The sequence below is a fragment of the Paramisgurnus dabryanus genome, chromosome 18 (assembly GCF_030506205.2).
Source record: "Paramisgurnus dabryanus chromosome 18, PD_genome_1.1, whole genome shotgun sequence".
NCBI classification, from domain to species: Eukaryota; Metazoa; Chordata; class Actinopteri; order Cypriniformes; family Cobitidae; genus Paramisgurnus; species Paramisgurnus dabryanus.
Window position 1 is genome coordinate 13,349,588 of NC_133354.1, and position 19,973 is coordinate 13,369,560.

The 19,973-nt window shown below is 33.4% G+C and overlaps 3 protein-coding genes across 6 annotated transcripts in view; 1 reads left to right on the forward strand and 2 right to left on the reverse strand.

The window, feature by feature from the left end:
- The window catches only part of gpat3 (glycerol-3-phosphate acyltransferase 3), a 16,914-nt gene extending 3,431 nt beyond the window's left edge, over nt 1-13,483 (reverse strand). The window contains exons 1-15 of one of the 4 annotated variants that reach the window (XM_065286744.2): nt 13,457-13,483; nt 13,198-13,309; nt 12,955-13,057; nt 9,399-9,589; nt 9,119-9,185; nt 7,448-7,739; nt 5,223-5,297; nt 5,035-5,124; nt 4,558-4,651; nt 4,362-4,477; nt 4,224-4,279; nt 3,848-3,933; nt 3,638-3,766; nt 3,409-3,488; nt 472-1,849 (exon numbers count right to left, since the gene is read on the reverse strand). In XM_065286744.2, the coding sequence (XP_065142816.1) occupies nt 1,732-1,849; nt 3,409-3,488; nt 3,638-3,766; nt 3,848-3,933; nt 4,224-4,279; nt 4,362-4,477; nt 4,558-4,651; nt 5,035-5,124; nt 5,223-5,297; nt 7,448-7,739; nt 9,119-9,185; nt 9,399-9,542 (1,347 nt within the window). In that variant the 5' untranslated portion in view covers nt 9,543-9,589; nt 12,955-13,057; nt 13,198-13,309; nt 13,457-13,483 and the 3' untranslated portion in view covers nt 472-1,731. Of the gene's footprint in view, nt 1-471; nt 1,850-3,408; nt 3,489-3,637; nt 3,767-3,847; nt 3,934-4,223; nt 4,280-4,361; nt 4,478-4,557; nt 4,652-5,034; nt 5,125-5,222; nt 5,298-7,447; nt 7,740-9,118; nt 9,186-9,398; nt 9,590-10,126; nt 10,265-12,954; nt 13,058-13,197; nt 13,310-13,456 lie in introns of those variants that run through there. The other 3 variants (XM_073812562.1, XM_065286741.2, XM_065286743.2) reach the window with 3 other exon arrangements.
- A 2,456-nt stretch (nt 13,484-15,939) lies between these two features.
- On the forward strand, nt 15,940-18,456 carry abraxas1 (abraxas 1, BRCA1 A complex subunit). Its single transcript, XM_065286745.2, has 9 exons — nt 15,940-16,161; nt 16,294-16,384; nt 16,505-16,541; nt 16,654-16,720; nt 16,829-17,025; nt 17,110-17,229; nt 17,383-17,467; nt 17,572-17,683; nt 17,915-18,456. The coding sequence occupies exons 1-9, from the start codon at nt 16,075-16,077 to the stop codon at nt 18,283-18,285; spliced, it is 1,167 nt and encodes a 388-aa protein (XP_065142817.1). The 5' UTR covers nt 15,940-16,074; the 3' UTR covers nt 18,286-18,456.
- Nucleotides 18,457-18,545: 89 nt separating this feature from the next.
- mrps18c (mitochondrial ribosomal protein S18C) lies at nt 18,546-19,915 on the reverse strand. The gene is made up of 6 exons (XM_065286746.1): nt 19,772-19,915; nt 19,414-19,475; nt 19,243-19,326; nt 19,096-19,153; nt 18,904-18,963; nt 18,546-18,785 (listed from the first exon to the last, which is right to left on the reverse strand). Exons 1-6 carry the CDS (start codon nt 19,842-19,844, stop codon nt 18,715-18,717), a joined length of 408 nt encoding a protein of 135 aa, XP_065142818.1. The 5' UTR covers nt 19,845-19,915; the 3' UTR covers nt 18,546-18,714.
- Nucleotides 19,916-19,973: the final 58 nt, after the last annotated feature.

A 19,973-nucleotide genomic window follows, 5' to 3' on the forward strand; every position in this document is an offset into this window, starting at 1 on the left:
GTTGAAAAGACATTTTTGGTTTTCCAGAGTCAAAAGTTCTCAAAAGAATAATTTGAAGAGCTCAGAAGCAAAACCCTCTTAGTGCGTCTGCATGTTTTCTTGTAAATTAAAGTTTTTTATAACTCTTAATGGATTCTGCCAACAAACCAGTATTTCTGAGGGCCTGAGGGTGGGAATAAGCAGATTTGAAGCGAAAGTATTTGATAAATATATAGTATGTGCCAGGAGCATTCGGTTAATCATTATCTCATTTTTGAGGAAGGTGGCATTTAGCGGCTTTTGAATTTAAGTTCCTCATTTCATTTTTATCCATTTACAGTCTGACTTTTGTGGATGTTAAAGGTTCTTTATGGAACCATACAACCCAACCTTTAGGAACTTTATTTACCTCTGATAAAATGTTATATTTTATCAGAAATGTACTTCTTAATATCACAAAATTATTAATAGTTTGAAGAGATACCAGATGAAGAGAATAATGAATTGCATTATTTTATTGGGAAAGAAAGTGATTTGAGCTATCCGACAGGCTCAAATTTTCATTAGCTTCGCAAGAGTGACCTCTAGTGTCCACACAAGAGCAGTCCACAGGATTGTAGAACCACACTAAGCCCTTAAAGGGATAGTTCACCCAAAAATGAAAATTCTGTCTTTTACTCATCCTCATGTTGTTGTAAACCTGTATGAATTTATTTTTTATGATGAACACAAAAGAAGATATTTTGAGAAATGATGGTAAACACACAGCAGATAGTAACTATTGACTTCCATAGTAGGAAAAACATATTTTTGAAGTATTGTGATAAATAATGAAATAATGTTAAGCACACAGTTGACGGTACCCATTAAATTCCATCATATTTTTTTATTCCTACTATGGAAGTAAATGGTCACTATCTGCTGTGTGTTTAGTGCCATTATTTCTCAAAATATCTTCTTTTGTATTCATCAGGAAAAATAAATTCATACAGGTTTAGAACAACATGAGGATGAGTAAATAATGACAGAATTTTCATTTTAAGGTAAACTATCCATTTAAAGGGATAGTTCAGCCAAAATTAAAATTCTGTCATTATTTACTTACTCTTGTGTTGTTACAAACCTTTATAAATGTATTTGTTTTGCTGTAAGGAATCAGGAGTACCACAGACTTCCATAGTAGGAAAGAAAAATACTATGGAAGTCAATGGTGCTCAATAACGATTTGGTTAAAAATATTGCTCAAAATATCTTTCTTTGTGTTCAGCAGAACAAACAGATTTATAAAGGTTTGTAACAACTTAAGGAGTTTCATTTTTGGGTGAACTGTCCCTTTAACAGTGTGCAGCTCACATAAGAGCTTTATCTTAAGTAGTCTTTAAAAAAGTCATGTAACAGAAATCTAAGCATGCATAAACATAAATACCATAACATGCAGTACTATACAGTGTATTTTAGGAAAAACATACCAGCACCTAAAATTTGATTCTATAGTGTCTAATGTGTCTATAGTGTAACCAGGTATCCTCAAAGTGTTGAATTGTCTTCATACTACAATTATAGATTTAAAACAAGTTAAAAGATAAAAAGATCTAATGAAAACAGCTTAATGTTTCCAGTTAGAAAATATAATATCATTGTATCAAAACAGCAACAGAACTTTGCAGGTAGATTCTGAATGACGTTGTCCGGTGGAAGACAGAACATATTTCTCACTTTTAAATCAAGTTCATAAATACTGTGAATTGGTGTTTATTCAGGACCCACAGAGGTCTCGTGAGAGTCTGAGCCCACAATAATACTGCTGTAAATCTTCTGCTGCTCCTCTTTATATGAGTCTTTTACTTTTGCTCTCTTTAATCCTCCATCCCTGCAGCAAGACAGTATAAGTACACATTAAACATGATAAACTGATAAATGAGCCAAGATATTATTTTACGTGTATATTAATGCATTTGACAGATGTTTAATCCAAAGCAAGTGGGTTAGGGACAAAAACGGTTTGGCAAGATGAGAAATTCAAAAAAAAAATTAAAACGCATGCATCAGGTTTATTTCAATGCACATAGTGTATTTATGTTAATTTTATGCAATAAAAAAATTACATTTACACCATTTTTATGAAAGTTAAGACTGAATGGACCTGAAAATGTCAAATGGTGTAACCGCTAATTGCGCCAAAGAGTGAGAAATATTAAATATTTTATCCAACTTGATGGCATGTAAACGTAATCATAAAAAATAATTTTTAAAATGTCATTTTTTTTGTTATTTCTAAATATAAATTACTAGTTACACCAACTGACACAGACCAGTTACACATTGACATTTTTGCAGTTATTCCCCAAATATTCTTTCAAAATGAAATAAAACCAGAAATTTTAGACTTGGTCCTCAAAAAAAGAGAATGTATGCAAGTAATCTGCAAATTTATTTTTACATTTGAACCCTTTTACATTTAATTGAAACATACGGACACAAAAAAAATAACGTCACCTCATTGACCCAACTAACAGTGCATTAATTCAGTGCGTTATACATTTGGGTGATTCTCACGAAATTAGACTTATGAGGTGTCATGAAACATTTTGATAAAAAAAGTAAATGCTATCAAAATAAGAAGCATACAGTTACAAACATCTCTTCATGTACTATTTTGCACATGATTTCAAATGACATCATACAAAACAATTTTGTTGTTTTTTCCACATTTAAGGGGGAAATTTTCATTACTGCAAAGTGTTCATGACTGGATTTGGGTTCTTTGACATGGAAATATTTATCATTAAAAAATCTAAAAATTAAAAAGCTTCAGTGCATGTTATACTATAAACATTTACAGTAAAGAAACATGTGGTATTTGGTGATTATTGGTAAATGTAGAGACAATAATAAGGAATATAAATGTGTCCAAGACCAATTGTCTCATCCTCTGCAACAATTTTCAATTGTTTAAGCCCTCAAGGAACCAACATTTTAAAAAAAAAACAAAATTTGGTGGGACATAATTGACTGTGACACTCAAGATGGCTACCAGGTAAGCAGTTCTTATTTTTTCTCTCTAGATAAAAGATGAAATTTTGTTTGTCATAGTACCTAGACAACTTTTTAGTTCTCATTACCGAAACATGAGTTTGTAAATGCATATAGTTAATGTAATATCATGTTGCGGTAATGATAATTTTTGATCATTATAATGTAAAAAATTTAAATAATTCTATAGGAAATATTTTTAAATCCTATAAAAATAATGGTTCAGTTCAGACCTTAATCTTATATGTGCAAAAAAAATTATTGGCTTCAAGGGCTTTTTAAAAATTCTGATGCTGGACACCTTCTAAATCTGGATTTCGTTAGAATCACTTTATTTATAACATTATGCTATGTAAACACTGTCTGATATGTGTTTAGGAATGCTTATATTCTTACCAGGACAGATCCACCAGTCCTCCTTGATTTGCTATGGCAGATTTTACCCTGTTTGCAAAATGAACAGCATCCTCCCCATCCTAATTAGATACAAATCAAATAATAATGAATAAAACTGTTTTGATTGTGAAATGTTGTACATTCTAAAACTTTAACAGAAACTTGTGTTTGTCTGCTTTTAAGCATCATTTACAAGTAAAACATTACACCACAATTAAGTTACGTGTACCTGTCGAGTCATAGGTGGAAGATACCAGACGTTGCACACTATGGCCCAGCTTGTCATCATTCGGAGAAGGTAGCTCACCATGTTGTACTTGGCACTGTTCCAGAAGGCATCTCCAAACTGAGGGTCATACTGACAAAAGAGAAGTCAATGAGGTGTGTATCCTTCAAAAACACCGGAGAAAAAAAATCAGGGGTTCTTTATACACCATACCTTAATCGCTACTGGGTATATTGTTCCACCAATTTCAAAGCTTCCTTTCTTAAACATCATGACCGATGTATTATTAATGCAAGTTCCTAAAACAACACAGAGACAGACGATAGGGCTTGCTTTGCTTCATAAGACATATAAAACCACTGGAGTCATTTGGATTACTTTAATGATAGACGTTTGTGCTTTTTGGAGCTTCCCATGTTGACCTCCATATAAGATAACTGTTCAACTAATAAAATGAAATCATATACATCTAGGAATGCATGTCATTGAGTAAACTGCAGTGAACTATTCCTATAAGAATTAGGCAATAGTTGGCATAATATGGCTCATTAATACTAATATTTGGTATGTGGGCATGTAAAAATCATACCCTCTGGGAAGATCAAGATTGGCAACTTGGTTTTATCGGCAATGTGATCTTTTAACCTGTTGAAACAGCAATAGCGATGATTTCACTTTGTTCTCCACAACACACATATATTCCCACAAACTGTTAAATATCTGTCACCTTTTGGCAACCGCGTGGCGATCTTTCATCTCTGATCTCTCAAACCACACGTGGGGACAAGATCTCACGATTGATCTCTGGATGACCCCCAACAGCCCTCCGTGAACCTGACCCACCTGAGAAGAGTGGAAGTGTGTTAAGCGCATGACACCTGCTACAAACCCTCAACACATCTGATATAGTCAACACGACTCACCATAGCATAACATCCATCGTTTGCCAAAATGACTATGTCAATGGGGGAGGTGTGGTTGGCAACACAGATACCTCCTTTTTTGGGGCGATTCTCTCTGTTATGCATCCCATAAAACATAAGAAACTTTAGTCATCTGACTATATTAGGGAGTGTTGGAAAAAGCGACAAAAAAGTGGGGGGTCAGGTCAGGTTGTGCTTCCATTGTGGTGACCCTGCCTTTGCAAACCATTGTGTGATTTACTGTTCATCCTACATAATGTAAAGAACATTCTGTGTAACTATTACCATTATATCTTTAAAATCGACTGAGTCAAAGACTAAAATAAAACCATGATGCTCCAAATCTCGTAATTAAATTGAGATTTCACAGACAGGGTCACAAAAACAACAAAGTCAATGCAAAGTAAAAATGTTTAAAAAAGTGGCCAATTTGCATTTAAAGAAGAATTAAAGATTAAAGAAGAAGCCATGGCTCACTTGTTGTGATAGTGGATAGTGGCTGACAGGCCTCTGGCACATATTCTGTAGCAGGTAATATGAACCAGATCACTGAGGTAGTTCTTCACACTGAAAGAGATGCAGAACTGTTGTTAGGAAAAGCGAGAGCATTTCCTAAAGGAATATCAGCATTCCATCCATGACGATAAAACACATTTGATATTTACTTGCTATTAGGGAGCGATCCAACAAGAATAGTTCCTATCACCAACCAACTCAATCCAATAGCAGCCAAAGTGATCCTGTGGCAAATACAATACAATGATGAATTAAGTGAACAAATAAATGTAATTATATTTCTGATGTAAAAATATCCATTTATATCCATCTTTTTTAGTTTATTAAAAAAATAGACCAATAAAAGACCTCCTCCAGTTCAACTGGGGGTTCTTTATTATTATTAAAACCCTCCACAATGCGAAGAACTGTAATGGTCGGACAGTAAACTTTAATTTCTTGTTTTTTTTATGATTTTGAGGTGAAATATGACCTAGGCATATTTTTAAGAGTGAGACTTATCCATAAATGTGAGCCTGGACCACAAAAACAGCAGTCATAAGGGTCCATTTTCTTTTTAAATTAAGATTTATGCATCATCTGAAAGCTGAATAAATAAGATTTCCACTGCTGTACAATATTTAGCTGAGACACAACTATATAAAAATCTGGAATTTGAGTGTACAAAAAATTTTTATATTGAGAAAATCTTTTCCAAATTATGTATTTAGCAACACATATTACTAATGAAAAATAATTAAAAGGGTCAATGATGTGAACTTAATTATTTTGTTTCTGTATGGATAAATTAAATGTAAAAGGGTAAAAATGTCAAAATAAATTAGCAGATTACCTGCATACATTCTCTTTTAAATATAAAGTCAAAAATTCTGGTTCTATTTAATTTTGAAAGAATATTTGGGGGATAATTGCAAAAATGGCAATGTGGTGTTACCGGTCTGTGTCAATTGGTGTAACTAGTATTTTTTTAATGAAAATATAAATATATTCATACAGAATGTGGAATAAAATATAATCATATCATTATAGTGTAAGGGATCTCAGGTTTCGGAAGGGGAACAAAACTGCAATCGTTCCCGGGTTTCTGACACAATATGTCTGAGAGCGTTGCTAGAGTACGAATATATTGTATTGCAATATGGAGCGTTTAAGTGTTAACACTAAATCAAAACTAAACAACAGATTTGTAAATGAAAAGGTTTAATTACAGTACTGACTTAAAGTTACAGTTGAAATGGTTACACTATAAATGCATGAAATGGTAAATAATAATACAAACAATTGACTGTTTCCAATGTATGTGAGATATTACCTGATAAGATAGAGAACAGAGAAAGAAAGAAAGTTTAGAAGAAAGAGAACTGGAACCTAGGCCTAATGGCCAGAACCCCAGTGAAGAAAGGAAAGGGAAAAGGCCAATGCAAAAGTCAAAAACCAAAGCAAAAGCCCAGAGCTCATAAAAACATTGACCTTTATCCTCTATCTCTTGACCATGTGACCTAACCTAACTTGATACATTCAAATTGACCAATCAGAAGATCACCTTTAACCCCCACTGTACTTGACCAAACCCAACAAAATACATTCAAATTGACCAATCAGAAAACCACCTTAAACCCCCACTGTATTGGATAAACAGTTGTGACAATAGTCTTTGATCACTATCAGCATGGGGGGCTGTGACAAGTTGTGACCAGTAATAAATTCCTATATTTATTTTTAATCTTACAATAGTTTAGTGTAATATGATTTTTAAACATACATTTTTACATCATTTGTCAGAGATTATTTAGAAAACAGAGCTATATGTCAGGAGAAGTATTACAAAAACGCATTAAAATTTACATTTAGAAATAACTAATAAAATGATATTTTAAAAATGATTTTTTTTATGATTACGCTTACATGCCATCAAGGTGGATAAAATATTTAATATTTCTCATTCTTTGACGCAATTACCGGTTACACCATTTAACATTTTCAGGTCCATTCAGTCTTTCATAAAAATGGTGCAAATGTAATTTTTTATTGCATAAAATTAACATAAATACACTTTTTGCATTGAAATAAACCTGATGCATGCTTTTAAAACAAGTTTATTTTTAAGATTTTTGAATTTCTCATCTTGCCAAACCGTTTTGACCCTAAATATATATATATATATATATATATATATATATATATATATATATATATATATATATATATATATATATATATATATATATATATACACAATGTATTGTTGGCTACTTCTACAAATATACCCATGTGAGCTATGACTGGTTTTGTGGTCCAGGGTCACAAATGAGCTACTGACAGATTTTAGTCACATCGATCATCTGTGGGAAAAAAGAGACTACGTCAATCTCACCTGAGAGGCAGCAGTATACAGTAACGTATAAAAACTCCCAGGCCCCATATGATGGTCACCCGCACGCTGATGTAACGGAAGTTGTTGTTGGTTCTTGTGAGGAGATTCCAGGAAGCCAGTTCCTCTGACGTGAAGCGCTGAGTCACCTGATCCTCCACAATAATCTCAATGCCTTTCTTACAGAAGTAGAAGACGTCACACAGGGTAAAATCTCCTGCCAGAGATTTGGGATGGGACTGCCGCAGCTCCCCGATCTCCTTCTCCATAGAGCCATCGTCCTTCTCGATGATCCCTAAGAAGAAAAAAAAATTCAAGTGACTTCTTTGCTTGAGAGTACGTCACATGGCAAACTCAGGATAACTGCGAACGTGCAGCGTTTGGTTGTAATGTGTTACGTAATTTTGTACGTTTCCTTCCTCTAAAACCATGAGATCTGAACAATCACTTGTTTCAAGTCTTGATGATAATGTAAAACAAATTCCTAAAATAATAATAATGTAACCACGTCTGTGTCACAATTCCCTTCATGTACACTGACTTCCTGTTTTAGATTTTTTTTTACATTTTAGACAAAAAATAAGTTTTGTAGTGGATCAGTTGGAAAGGATAGAGAAGGAAAACCCTAAGTACTCATGGGAACTCCTTCAATATTGTTTACATGTTTGTGAAACCTGCTGTCTTCTGCAGTTATATGATAAATTACTTGTGGTGTTCCTCATTTGTATGTTGCTTTGAATAAGTGTCTAATAAATACATGTAAATCATCCCACCTCATGAAGTTTGTTCATGAGAGAATGCCTAGAGCTGTATTGTCGATAAAGTTTGCTTATTTAAAGGCATAGTTCACTTCAACATGAAAATTTTGTCATTATTTACTTACCAGTATGCCTTCTAAACCTCTATAAGTTTCTTTATTTTGTTGATATTTTGTAAGATATTTTAATCATAGATGATAAGCACACAGTTGATGTACACATATGTTTCCCTACTATGGAGATCAATGGGTACCATTATCTGTATGCGCGGTTACTATCATTTATTCAAATATCTTCTTTTGTGTTCAACAGAATCAAGAAACTCAAGCTAAATAATGACAAAAAAATTATTTTTGGGCGATTTAACCCTTTAAAAACATCCTATTTGCGTTATTTTCCTGTTTTCATGACATTGCTATGCTAAAACATTAAAGAAATATTAAAAATAACCAGTAGAGAACTTTATTTGCTTTATTTTCTAGGATAGTCTGATGTAAATGTGACCAGGCTTCCAGTGTCTCTCTTTCAAACCGGGTAAAGTTCATAAACAGAATCAATTAAAATTAGGAAACCTGTCACTTGTTGCAATAGTGCTTACAGTACAGCTGACTAAAACAGGACACGAGGCCAATAATAAAATTATTTAAAACACACGTTACATTATAAGCTTAAGTAAGGGGGACACCACTTTAGATTTTATTTAATGTACTGTATGCTAGCCAAAACATTTCAGACACCAAGAGACTTAAAGCAACTCATATACATGCAAAAATACCAAGGCTACGGGTAATCTTTATATTACAGAACATTCTCTTTAAAGGTATCAGTTGTCTTTTAAACGGTTGGTAATATACAGTATATGCACAAGATGTCTTGCAAGTATTTTGACATGGACAGATGCACTCGTTGCACTCACCATTGGCAGTTTGTGATGGCAACGTCGTCTGTTCCTTCTGCCCTCTTTGGATTCGGAGTGTGGCCCACTGCCCACAGAAGTTTATTTTCAGGTTACCTTTGACATAGAGGTTTATGCATACAAAGCATCGCTTAACTATCAAAGGAAAGCACAGTCTGTGCTGCTCCTCTTAAGGAGAAACTAAAAAAGTTATAACACGTTCATGCATTTTGTGCAAGTGTGCACCTGATGGTAATGTGCATAAAGAGGAGCAAATCAGATGTAATTTTAAAGTATTTACCTCTAATGTTTTAACCAGCACCTTGATATAAAGATCCGTGAATCCCAGGGACACACCAAACATGGCAGGTAACACGATGAGCCCCACCACAATAAACAGCCACACGTGGAAGAGCACACATGCAATATCCCAAGCACCATCCATCTCTGTGCGGCTCTGTCAGTCTATGGGACTAGGCTCTGGGCCATCTGCTTAAATGGGTTAAGCCAAAACAGAAGTGGTGAATATTTAAAAACCCAATTTCGTAATCAACATGCTGCTGTATGCTGTCATTTCTGTATCGGTACAGCTCATGACCACTCATAAGATTTCAGATCATTTCTATCATAGTTTTCGTGATAATGTAAAATGCATGTTATTTCAAATAAAATAATAATCTTTTATATGACAGTTGCAAATACTCATTTACCTCATACTGTAGTAACCGCTGTGGTAACAGCGGAAACTGCGGTAACATTCATGTACAGTAGCGTCTCATACTTTAAATGCACTGGTAGAGACAAACTAGCAAAACTTTAACTTTGAACTGGTATGGGTTCTAGTTATAAGTGTAGTAAATAATGACATACTTATAAAGAGACCTTAAATTCGCGAAAACTTTTGCGGCTCGCGGTCTTTGTTTTTCCGTTATAAGAAACCGCTGTGCCACTGACTGTAACTACATATGACGAGTAACTTTAGGCTAACAATCACCACCAAACAGGAAGTAATATTCAGTACACACATACCTGTACAACACCGGGATAACATACATTTCTTATTCCTGAAGATATGTCCAGAATTTGTGTAAAAAAACTTGCGTGTGTTTGGTAACAAAGTTCGTCCGCGTATGATTATAAATGATGCAAGTGCGCCTCCTTGTGGTCAACATAATGGTGTCATATTTCATAATGGTCTCACATTGTAATCGTGTTTAGACATAACAACAATTATATTATTCTGCGGTATTAACTATAGTAAATTTATAAATTGTAGTAAATACTGTTGTAATATGCTTTTAGTAACATTTACTATGGTTAAAACACTATAGTATCTAGGAAAAATGTACTACCGTAAATCGTATTCTTTCATATGGAATAAATAATACAACACAGCAAACAGTGACACATTATCTAAAAAATAAAATTTAAATTAATAGGATTTGCTTGCATATGTCATAAATTTCAAAGATAAAGTAGTGGGAAAATTATGGAAAATAAACGTTTTCGACCTTTCCATTTAGATATAAATAAACTTTTTATGCATGTTTTGTAGTTCTACTTGGAGGGCAAACGTGTGCATTTGTTTTCTGTACATAGTTCGTAGAATAAAACCCATATTGCCTGATATGCTGGTTTGCCATTATTGCAAATAATTAATATAAATACACTAACGAAGTTAAGTGTTTAATTTTTTCATTTTGTACCATACCCGTCATATTTCGATGGTTTACTCTACCCTAAGGGTAGAAAAAACTGTGCAAAAATGCCCTCAGGACAACACTTTAAGGCATAGATATCATATAGAAGACTAGATGCCCTATTGGCCGCTGGGGACTGAGAAATACGGCGGCCATCTTAAACCGGTCGTTCTCCTAGTTTCGTTGCATGGCAGCAGATAAGATGTCAGAGCACTGTGGAGCATTTTCCTGTTCTAATCGGCCGACGATCGCAAATAGAGCCCGGAGGATTATTTTCACAAGTACTTTTTAACATCGCGGTACTATTGGTTGTATTTTGTGAATAGAATATTAACAGAAAATTGAGAAAGAGCCAGCTTTTTGATTTTACTGTACTGAAATCGTAGCCAGCTAACGTTCGCTAGGCTATGTTTACTGCACCAGCCGCTGTTCACCCTGCAAGGAGAGTGGGGTAAAGTAAAGTAATAATTACAAGAGTTTCTCTGTTGTGAGTATTGTGTAAAGCGCTATATAAATGTGTATTCCCTTGTGAAAAAAAAGTGTGCTTAAGTGTACTTTTATAAAGTGTACTTATTACATAAATAATACACTTTAAGTATATACACTTAAGTGTGAATTAAATGCAATCTTTTCGGCGCACTGAATGCACATTAAGTGTAATTAATTTAACATATATCATATATTAAGTTGAAATAAAGTGTAATAAGTTGCCATTAAGAGTGATTTTTTGGAACAACTTAATTGGTACTTTATTACAACTTTATATCTACTTTCATAATTGCTTCTAGTGTTTTTAAAATATACTTAAAGTGCACTACACAATATAATGACATGAAATTAATGTGATTTAAAATGCAATTTAATGTCTGTTAACAATACTCTTAAGTGTGAATTAAATGCAATCTTTTCGGCGCACTGAATGCACATTAAGTGTAATTAATTTAACATATATCATATATTAAGTTGAAATAAAGTGTAATAAGTTGCCATTAAGAGTGATTTTTTGGAACAACTTAATTGGTAATTTATTACAACTTTATATCTACTTTCATAATTGCTTCTAGCGTTTTTACAATATACTTAAATTGCACTGTTCAATCTACTGTCAAGCAATTAATGTGAAATTAAAAATAAGTTAATGTATATTAACAGTACATTTAATTACTCATTAAATGTAATGTTTCAAATACAAGTTTGCCAAATAAATTCCAATATATAAAATTAAATGCAATCAGTTGAACTGTGATTTCAGTGGAGTGAAGTGATTTAATGGCATCTTTCGACAGTATGTACTTTAACTACTTCTATTGTATGTGAAATATGGTTATGTACTTCTCAAAATACTGAAAAACAAATCTAGTTAATTAAATGTATTCATTTCAGTTTAATGCATTGCAAACAAACAAAAACCACAATGCTTACACTGACAATAAAACACTTTGGTAGTCAAATTATGAATCAGATTTTTTGTTTTGCAAAAGTACATTTAATAAATTAATTATGAGTTGTATATGTCCAAACAAAAAAACTCCCGTAGAAAAAAATAAACTCAAAGTTATTATTTTTTAACATTTTAACAGACAACTAAAAAAGAACTGCATGAACTTTAAATTAACAAGTCTTTGGTAGGTCACATCAGTCTAATGATCTTTTATTAAATGTGTTTAGAAATATTGCCATGAAAGTGTACTTTCTTTATGTAGCGGGTATTAACTCACTTACTTATGGACCAGGCATAATAATAAGATCAGAAGGGTGCACCGTACGAAGGAGGAGGTAGCAGTGATAGTGAGCAACAAGCAAAGACAGAAGGTAAGTTGATTAATAAATTATTTTACTTTGAGTATTGAGAAACCTTTCTTTTTCTTTCCTTAATCACAAAAATAGTAAACAACAATGAAAATACAATTAACTATATATACTATGGGTTCACCCTCTAAATTACTTCTCATTTACAGAAATCGCAGTCACAATCAATGTACAAAGATGGTACAAATTATATATGTAACAGGCTGAAATCAGTATTCAAGTTCAAAGTTCTTATCAATTGGGGTATTGATCAGTCTTAAATTATCAGAATTGTGCTTCTGAAATGTTTCAGTTCAATAAAGTAAACAAACAAAATAAGGAAACAGTTTCTGAAATGTATCCTCTTACTTGTCTGAAGAAAAATATTTAAAATAGAAAATTGTCCTTTCCTCTAGATTCGTGATCCAATCAGGTCGAAATGGGAGGCTCCCCATCAATTAGGAAAATCCAGCTCAAGGAATGTTCATACGAAAGGAAAAAACATTCAATATTGTGTATCAATAACGATTAACAATTGTACATAATACAGGAAACAAATAAAATACATACATAAGTGCCATCATCATAATAAATGACAATTTATACAAATACCTGTCCATTCACGTGTTTCTCTCTCTTTTTGTCTTTCACAGGCACGTGCAACCAAAATGGCGTCAGCGAACAGCAGTGAACACAACGCACCATGTGGTTTAACATAATCACACTGCAATGAACAATCCAACCCATATAACATCACAATATAACACTATTTTGTCTCGTATGGATTAAACAAATAAAATGATATGACATTTAAAGTGTTGACATTCGTTTTTATGGCTAATTATAACATTGGTAATTATTACAAACTCACCAGGTCAAAATGAAAGCTCAAAAAGTGCTCAATCCACAGAATCACGCTGTATCATTGAATATATGCAAGTTAAATTCTGATTTCTTCAGTTAATATGAACTTAGGAGTCATATTTAATCAAATTAAACACTCTCGCGTTAGATCGAGTGCCTCTGTCGCTCTGCATCTCTCCTATGAACTGAGACGCGATCCGAAAGCAAAAAAGGGGCGGAGCTTACAATTAAACACTCCGATTGGTTTACTCATTTCAGATTTATAATTCAGATTGAACTATTCACATGTATTTCCTCATTTATAAAATAAATGTAGATGTATGAATAGTCTCTTTTATATTTAAGCACACTTTTAAAATAATAATATTTAATTATTTAACCAGGGTTACATTTAAGTAAAACTAAATTAGACAAAGTGCATTTTTAAAAAGTGTAATTAAGTATGTTAAGAAATATTGTGATGAAAGTGTACTTACTATAAGTTAAGCTTAATTAGACAGTATTAAAAAGTGCATTTTTAAAAGTGCACTTAAGTGTGTTTATAAATATTATGTTGAAAGTGTGCTTTCTTTAAGTTAAGCTTAATTAGACATTAATACAAAGTGCATTTTTAAAAGTGCACTTAAGTGTGTTTATAAATATTATGATGAAAGTGTACTTACTATAATTTAAAATTAATTAGATATTATTACAAAGTGCATTTTTAAAAAGTGTCCTTAAGTGTGTTAGTGAAATTTTATGATGAAAGTGTACTTACTATAAGTTCAAATTAATTAGATATTATAACAAAGTGCATTTTTAAAAGTGCACTTAAGTGTGTTTATAAATATTATAATGAAAGTGTACTTACTATAAGTTCAAATTAATTAGATATTATTACAAAGTGCATTTTTAAAAGTGCACTTAAGTGTGTTTATAAATATTATGATGAAAGTGTACTTTCTTTAAGTTAAGCTTAATTAGACATTATTTAAAAGTGCATTTTTAAAAGTGCACTTAAGTGTGTTAATAAATATTATGATGAAAGTGTACTTAATATAAGTTAAAATTAAATACATATTCTTACAAAGTGCAGTTGTAAAAAGTGCACTTAAGTGGGTTAATAAATAGTGTCATTAAAGTGTATTCCATTTAAGTACGCTTAAGTGGTCTTTAATTTATATTATATTATATTATCAGCAAGTGCACTTCTCAAAAAGTATACTTTTATTATTTTAAGCACACAAAAAGTATGCTTTCAATACACTTAAGTACGCTAATTTTTCACAAGGGTTATTATTATTATTATTATTATAAGGTGCTGTGAGCTGCGTGATCCGCCGAGCTTTAAAAAGCTAAGATGTCAACAGGGACAGAGGATGTTTTCCTTCGTAGGGAGGACATTGAGGAGACTCGGTTTGGAATCGACAACTATCAGTCTGACTCGTTGTCACTGGTTGTGTTTGTGTTTTTAAAGATAAGGCTCCACCATGTTGCCAAACTCACATCTCTTGAACTACAGAAAGGGAGCACGGGAAAGAAGCTCTGGAAAACAGTCCTCTTTCAGGGGTGTGTGTGTGTGTGTGTGTATCTGTGCGTGCGTGCGTGCGCGTGTGTGGGGGGGTTTATAAATCATTTTAAATTGTTTCTTCACCATATTAAAAAGTCTTATTTTATTGCAACTATCTGTTTCTGCATCTTTGTCATATTTATAGTGTGTGAATTATAAAATATCTTATGTCCTACACCACATATTTTTGAAGAGTACAAGAGTATGTGGCAAAATCTAGTGGCAGTTGTTGGTAAAACCATTAAAATTGTGACCCAAACATAATTTTTTTGTGATTTGGATCACAACTACTTGAGACATATTGCTTCATGTTAACATTATTTATTGTGTGAAACATTAACTTTTATGCAATTTTATTTATAAATTAATATGTTACTGCATAATTTGATATATTAAAATAAAGGTAAACGGCTATAAAAATATTTATATTTAATATTTTTACGTTCTAACTCATTTGTGAAAAACCCTAAATTGTCTTCTTTAAAACAAGACCAAGATTAGGTTTCTAGCCCAAAGAATCCCAGAGAAATATTAATTTAAAGATGTACATCACATTGTCACCCCCACTCAAACAGGATTTGCGGCACATAAGGGGTTAAAATACGCCGAACCATGTGTCCTATATCATAGCTCCATGAATGACCTTTGCAGCAAAAAAACCCGCTTGAAAATCTGTTCGGTATTCACTGAGATATGATTAATTAAATGCGCTGATAGCTCAATCCACCAGTCATACAGATTACACTGAGTGGAGCGGGTGACCGATCTAAGATGGCGGCCCCATATCTCACCGCGCCACTAGGCAGTAGCGGTCGATAGGGCGTCTACCTATATGATGTCTATGCTTTAAGGCACTACTATACGCTTTAGTGTTATAGTACTAATGATTCCGCAACACGTGGTGGCAGTATAGGCACACATCGGGCTGTTTATCTGCTGTATCGAGGATTGAGAAGAAGAAAACGAAACGCTCAAGCGCAGAAAGTTTGCATATGTAGCTTACTAACCTCACTCACTAGCTTTAACTTAAAAAATGTGCAGTCGCGATAGTTAACACACAGTTTAGTCCAAAAAGCATGGAGGGATACAACACAACTGTTCGTATATCGGGTTTCGTATTGAGTTCGATGATGTTTCATCATTTGAATAGTGATGCGGATGTGGTAAGTTGCAAAAGTGTGGCTAGTTTAACCTTTTGATACTTGGTTTCTGCGTGAAATTTTTAGATTAAATGAGGTAAAATGTCAGATAAGCATTTTATTGGTCCGCTAAATTTTGATTGTGTATGTTTAAAGGAAGGTCTTGTTCTTGGAGAAAGTGTCGGAGAGGAGAACTGTAGAATCACAGATTCACAGATTGATCAAATACAGTTTGAGCACACTATAAGTAAGTTCACTCGATTTGCTTTTTTGTACAGTGAAAAACGCGTTAATTTATTTGTGGCAATACAGCTGTCAGAAGGTAACAACAAGAAAACACCAGAGTCATAATGTTTCTCGTTTTCAGACATTCAAAAACACGTCCCTTGTCGTAAACTTCACAGGTGAGCAAAGTCTTTATTTTCCACACATCTGCATCATTAAAGATTCTGATGTCTATGTATAGTTTTTCAATTTATCAAAGCGTTTAATTTGCTGCCACAATCCTCCTGAAAGTTTCTACAGTAATGTTGGCGCTGTAAGCGAGGAGAAAATACGACACATACTGTCGGATTACAAAGAGGTATTCGCTTATAATTAATATATCATCTAATAAAATAACCATGAAAATAACAAAAGATGATCAATCAAAGAGTTGCCTGCTCACACATTTACATTCACTTCTTTCAAGGAGAATGTAATTGGTTGGTACAGAGAAAGAAGAAACACCAGTCAGCAAATGAGCTTCATGGAACGAGTGATTCATCAGAATATGAGAAAAATTCTGTCCAATCAGGAACTTGTTTTCTTATTGCTCACACCTTCTCAGGCAACATCATCAGGGTCCACCCATCGCCTTGAGTTCTCAGCTTTCATATGGCACAGCAGGTGAGACTCTTGGATGCAAAGTTCATGCAAAGTTTTAAGGCGCGTTGAGTAAAAGAATCAACAATATTCATTATCTCTATATAGCCAGTTTCTAAATATCCCCGTCTCGGTAAGCAATCTGGGAAATCTTGAACAACAGGACTACTGGAGTGTGTCAACTGTTTGTCCATCTTTAGGACAGAGCCAAGCGGTTAATCAACACAGGTAAATAAAGGTTATAAGTTGTTTGTAAACATAACTTTCTAATAGTGTTTGCAATTGTCATTATTATTATTATCTCTTAAATTTATATATATATATGATAACCTGTGATCTAGTGTTGTTTTTCTGAGCTGCTTATTCACTTTTTTTTGTCAGGGCCAATTTTTTCTACTCAGGGGATGATTTAAAAGAAGTCAGAAATGTCAGTGACATGAATGATGCTTTATTGGCCGAAATGCAGGTTAGTAATTTAACAAGCTTTTTGTTAGAAATAAATAATAATACGTAGACCAATATGAATAGCTGCAAATGGTATATTAGCAACTTTCATATGTTTATTTACAGAAAATGTGCACGGACGTGGAGAAGAGTGAAAGAGCAGTGGAGAAGCTTCAGAAAGACATCAGTCAACTCAATGAGGATCTCAGAAAACAGAAACATTCAGAGAATAATACAAGTAAGATATCATATCTCTGAAATTTTGTCAACCAAGTGGAATACATGTGTACATGCAGGTTAAGGACTCCGATGTCAAGACCACCTTTATTAAAACAGCATATATGATTAAAATAAAATGCATAGATAAGATTTTTCTCTGCTCAGTGTGTTTTCCTGGCAGAGCTATTATCCCTTACCAAGTATCAGCAGTATCAAGTCCATTTTTATATTGTATTTCCTTTTATTTCAGGCCAAAAATGTGCCTCTCCAGATGAACCCAAAGAGAACGTTCTTCTGTGCTCCGCTCTGAGAACGCTTTTCCCTGATGCACCCTCATTACGGACACAAACTCTCACTGTTCAGGGCTTTCCTGTATTGAAAAGGTGCTGTAATACAGACCATAATGTTGATATTCCCACCAAACTGCCTCTAGTTCTAGAAACTCAACAGACTAGGATGAATGTGGATCAGGCCCCCAGACTCAGGAAAAAATCCCTTGTGACTGGTTTTTCTGAGAGACTTAAAAGGAAGAGGAACACCAATAATGCAGCTTCTGAGAGCGGCTCAGATACAGAGATTGAGATGAATGGAGAGAGCAGAAGTAATTCTCCTACCTTTTAAAGAATGACTTTTTAATTGAAAAATCTACCTGTGATTTGAAGGCATTACAGATTTTATACCTGGGGATTTGCCTTTATCTTTTCATACCTACTGAGTGTGGGTTGTGCTATTTTGTTAAAATATTTTAAGACTTTTGTTTTATAAAAAATTATAATTTACCAAAAAATTAAAAGTAATGTGAATTAATGTACATGGGGTTGTTGTTTACTTGGAATTTATCCATGATCTCATGTTCCGGTATTATAATACAATACACTACATGATTTTCTGATTTATTAATATTTCAGTTTATTTTCACAACAATTTTGTATTATTAAAAACACGCTTATAGAAACAAAAAACACAAAGTCACTTTAAATTGAGACAATTTTACCAATCCTGGCTTTAAGTTATTGATTATTTGCAACATTTTGATCCAATGTATCTTAATCAAAGTGTGTTGCCACAAATGTCGGGGTCTTTGATAAACTGTGGATCCTTCAGTGTGACTGACATAAAACCTGTGGGTAGGACAAAGACTTTCATTACTACACATAGTCCTACCTGTAGTAGATTGAAACTGTAGTGACATTGCAAACAAGTGACATTTCTCCATGAGTCACAACTACAAATTCTTACCCATTGAGCGAGCTTTCTTTATTGCCTTTGATACCTCCCTCTGCTTCTGACCACACAAGCCTGTATAAAGTTAAAGTGTAATTAATTATTGCTAGTTATCATATTATACAATAATACTTTCAGTATTATTGTATAATATGATTAAACTAACTCAACAATTAAACTAACTCAACAATTAAACTAAAAATTCACCTGTTATATGCCTGCCATATACTCTGCCTGTGTGTGGTGAAATGAACTGAGACAACAGCTGTAAAGAAATCAAAAACGTGTTGTCATTTTTTTTACTCATCAACACCATTAATATGTTTAATTAATATCTGAATAGATTTTACCAACCTGAACATTTTTGAAGTCTACGGTTATATTGCACAGAATGCAAGTTTTTTTGGGTTGCTTGTATGGGTTTTCTAATTTGATGGGCTGGTTAAGACATGTTAACAACGTTATTTTACAGTGAATAATTTTTTTCACGTATTAAATTATCAAACAAGAAGGTAAAACGCTTACCATATCATCTTTCTTCGGCGGCTCTTGCTGAGGAGATGTCAGACTTCTCGTACATTGTACCGCTAAAACAAATGTAATGGTGAGGGAAATTAATATAACGTTATTTTAAATCGATTGTAGCATGACAATCACACTGCGTAAATATTTTATGAATTCATATTACATTAGACAGAACAAGATAAAGACGGGATACTGTCTTTATATAAGGAAAAAATATTTGTCGGTTTCATATAAACGAATATCTGTGACAGACGTAAAAGCGTGCGGGAAGTCGCCTGAATAAGACAACTAACTTAGCTGTACGATGAAATGCATTGCATACAAATATTCATATAAAATTATAATGTTAAAGAGATACCTCTGACACTTGGAGTAACTGGTTGTCTGGAAAGAGTCTGCAATAATAGGCGGCAGTTAGAAAGGGCAAACATTTTTCTATCTGTGCATAGGAGGCCACCATGACAGTTTTTTACTGCTTTTTCGGCCGCGTCTTTTAGGGCGATTTTAAATGTGTTTGTTGAAATTCACTGCCACCTACAGGATAGGAGAACGCAAAACCC

Bases quoted from the DNA above. Each gene is read 5' to 3' on its own strand.
- abraxas1 (XM_065286745.2), top strand. From the start codon at position 16,075: ATGGAGGGATACAACACAACTGTTCGTATATCGGGTTTCGTATTGAGT. The intron at 16,162-16,293 runs GTAAGTTGCAAA...GTATGTTTAAAG, and splicing joins TGAATAGTGATGCGGATGTG to GAAGGTCTTGTTCTTGGAGA. The intron at 16,721-16,828 runs GTATTCGCTTAT...ACTTCTTTCAAG, and splicing joins TACTGTCGGATTACAAAGAG to GAGAATGTAATTGGTTGGTA.
- mrps18c (XM_065286746.1), bottom strand. From the start codon at position 19,844: ATGTTTGCCCTTTCTAACTGCCGCCTATTATTGCAGACTCTTTCCAGA. The intron at 19,327-19,413 runs GTAAGCGTTTTA...TGTCTTAACCAG, and splicing joins CGCCGAAGAAAGATGATATG to CCCATCAAATTAGAAAACCC. The intron at 18,786-18,903 runs GTAAGAATTTGT...TCCTACCCACAG, and splicing joins AAAGAAAGCTCGCTCAATGG to GTTTTATGTCAGTCACACTG.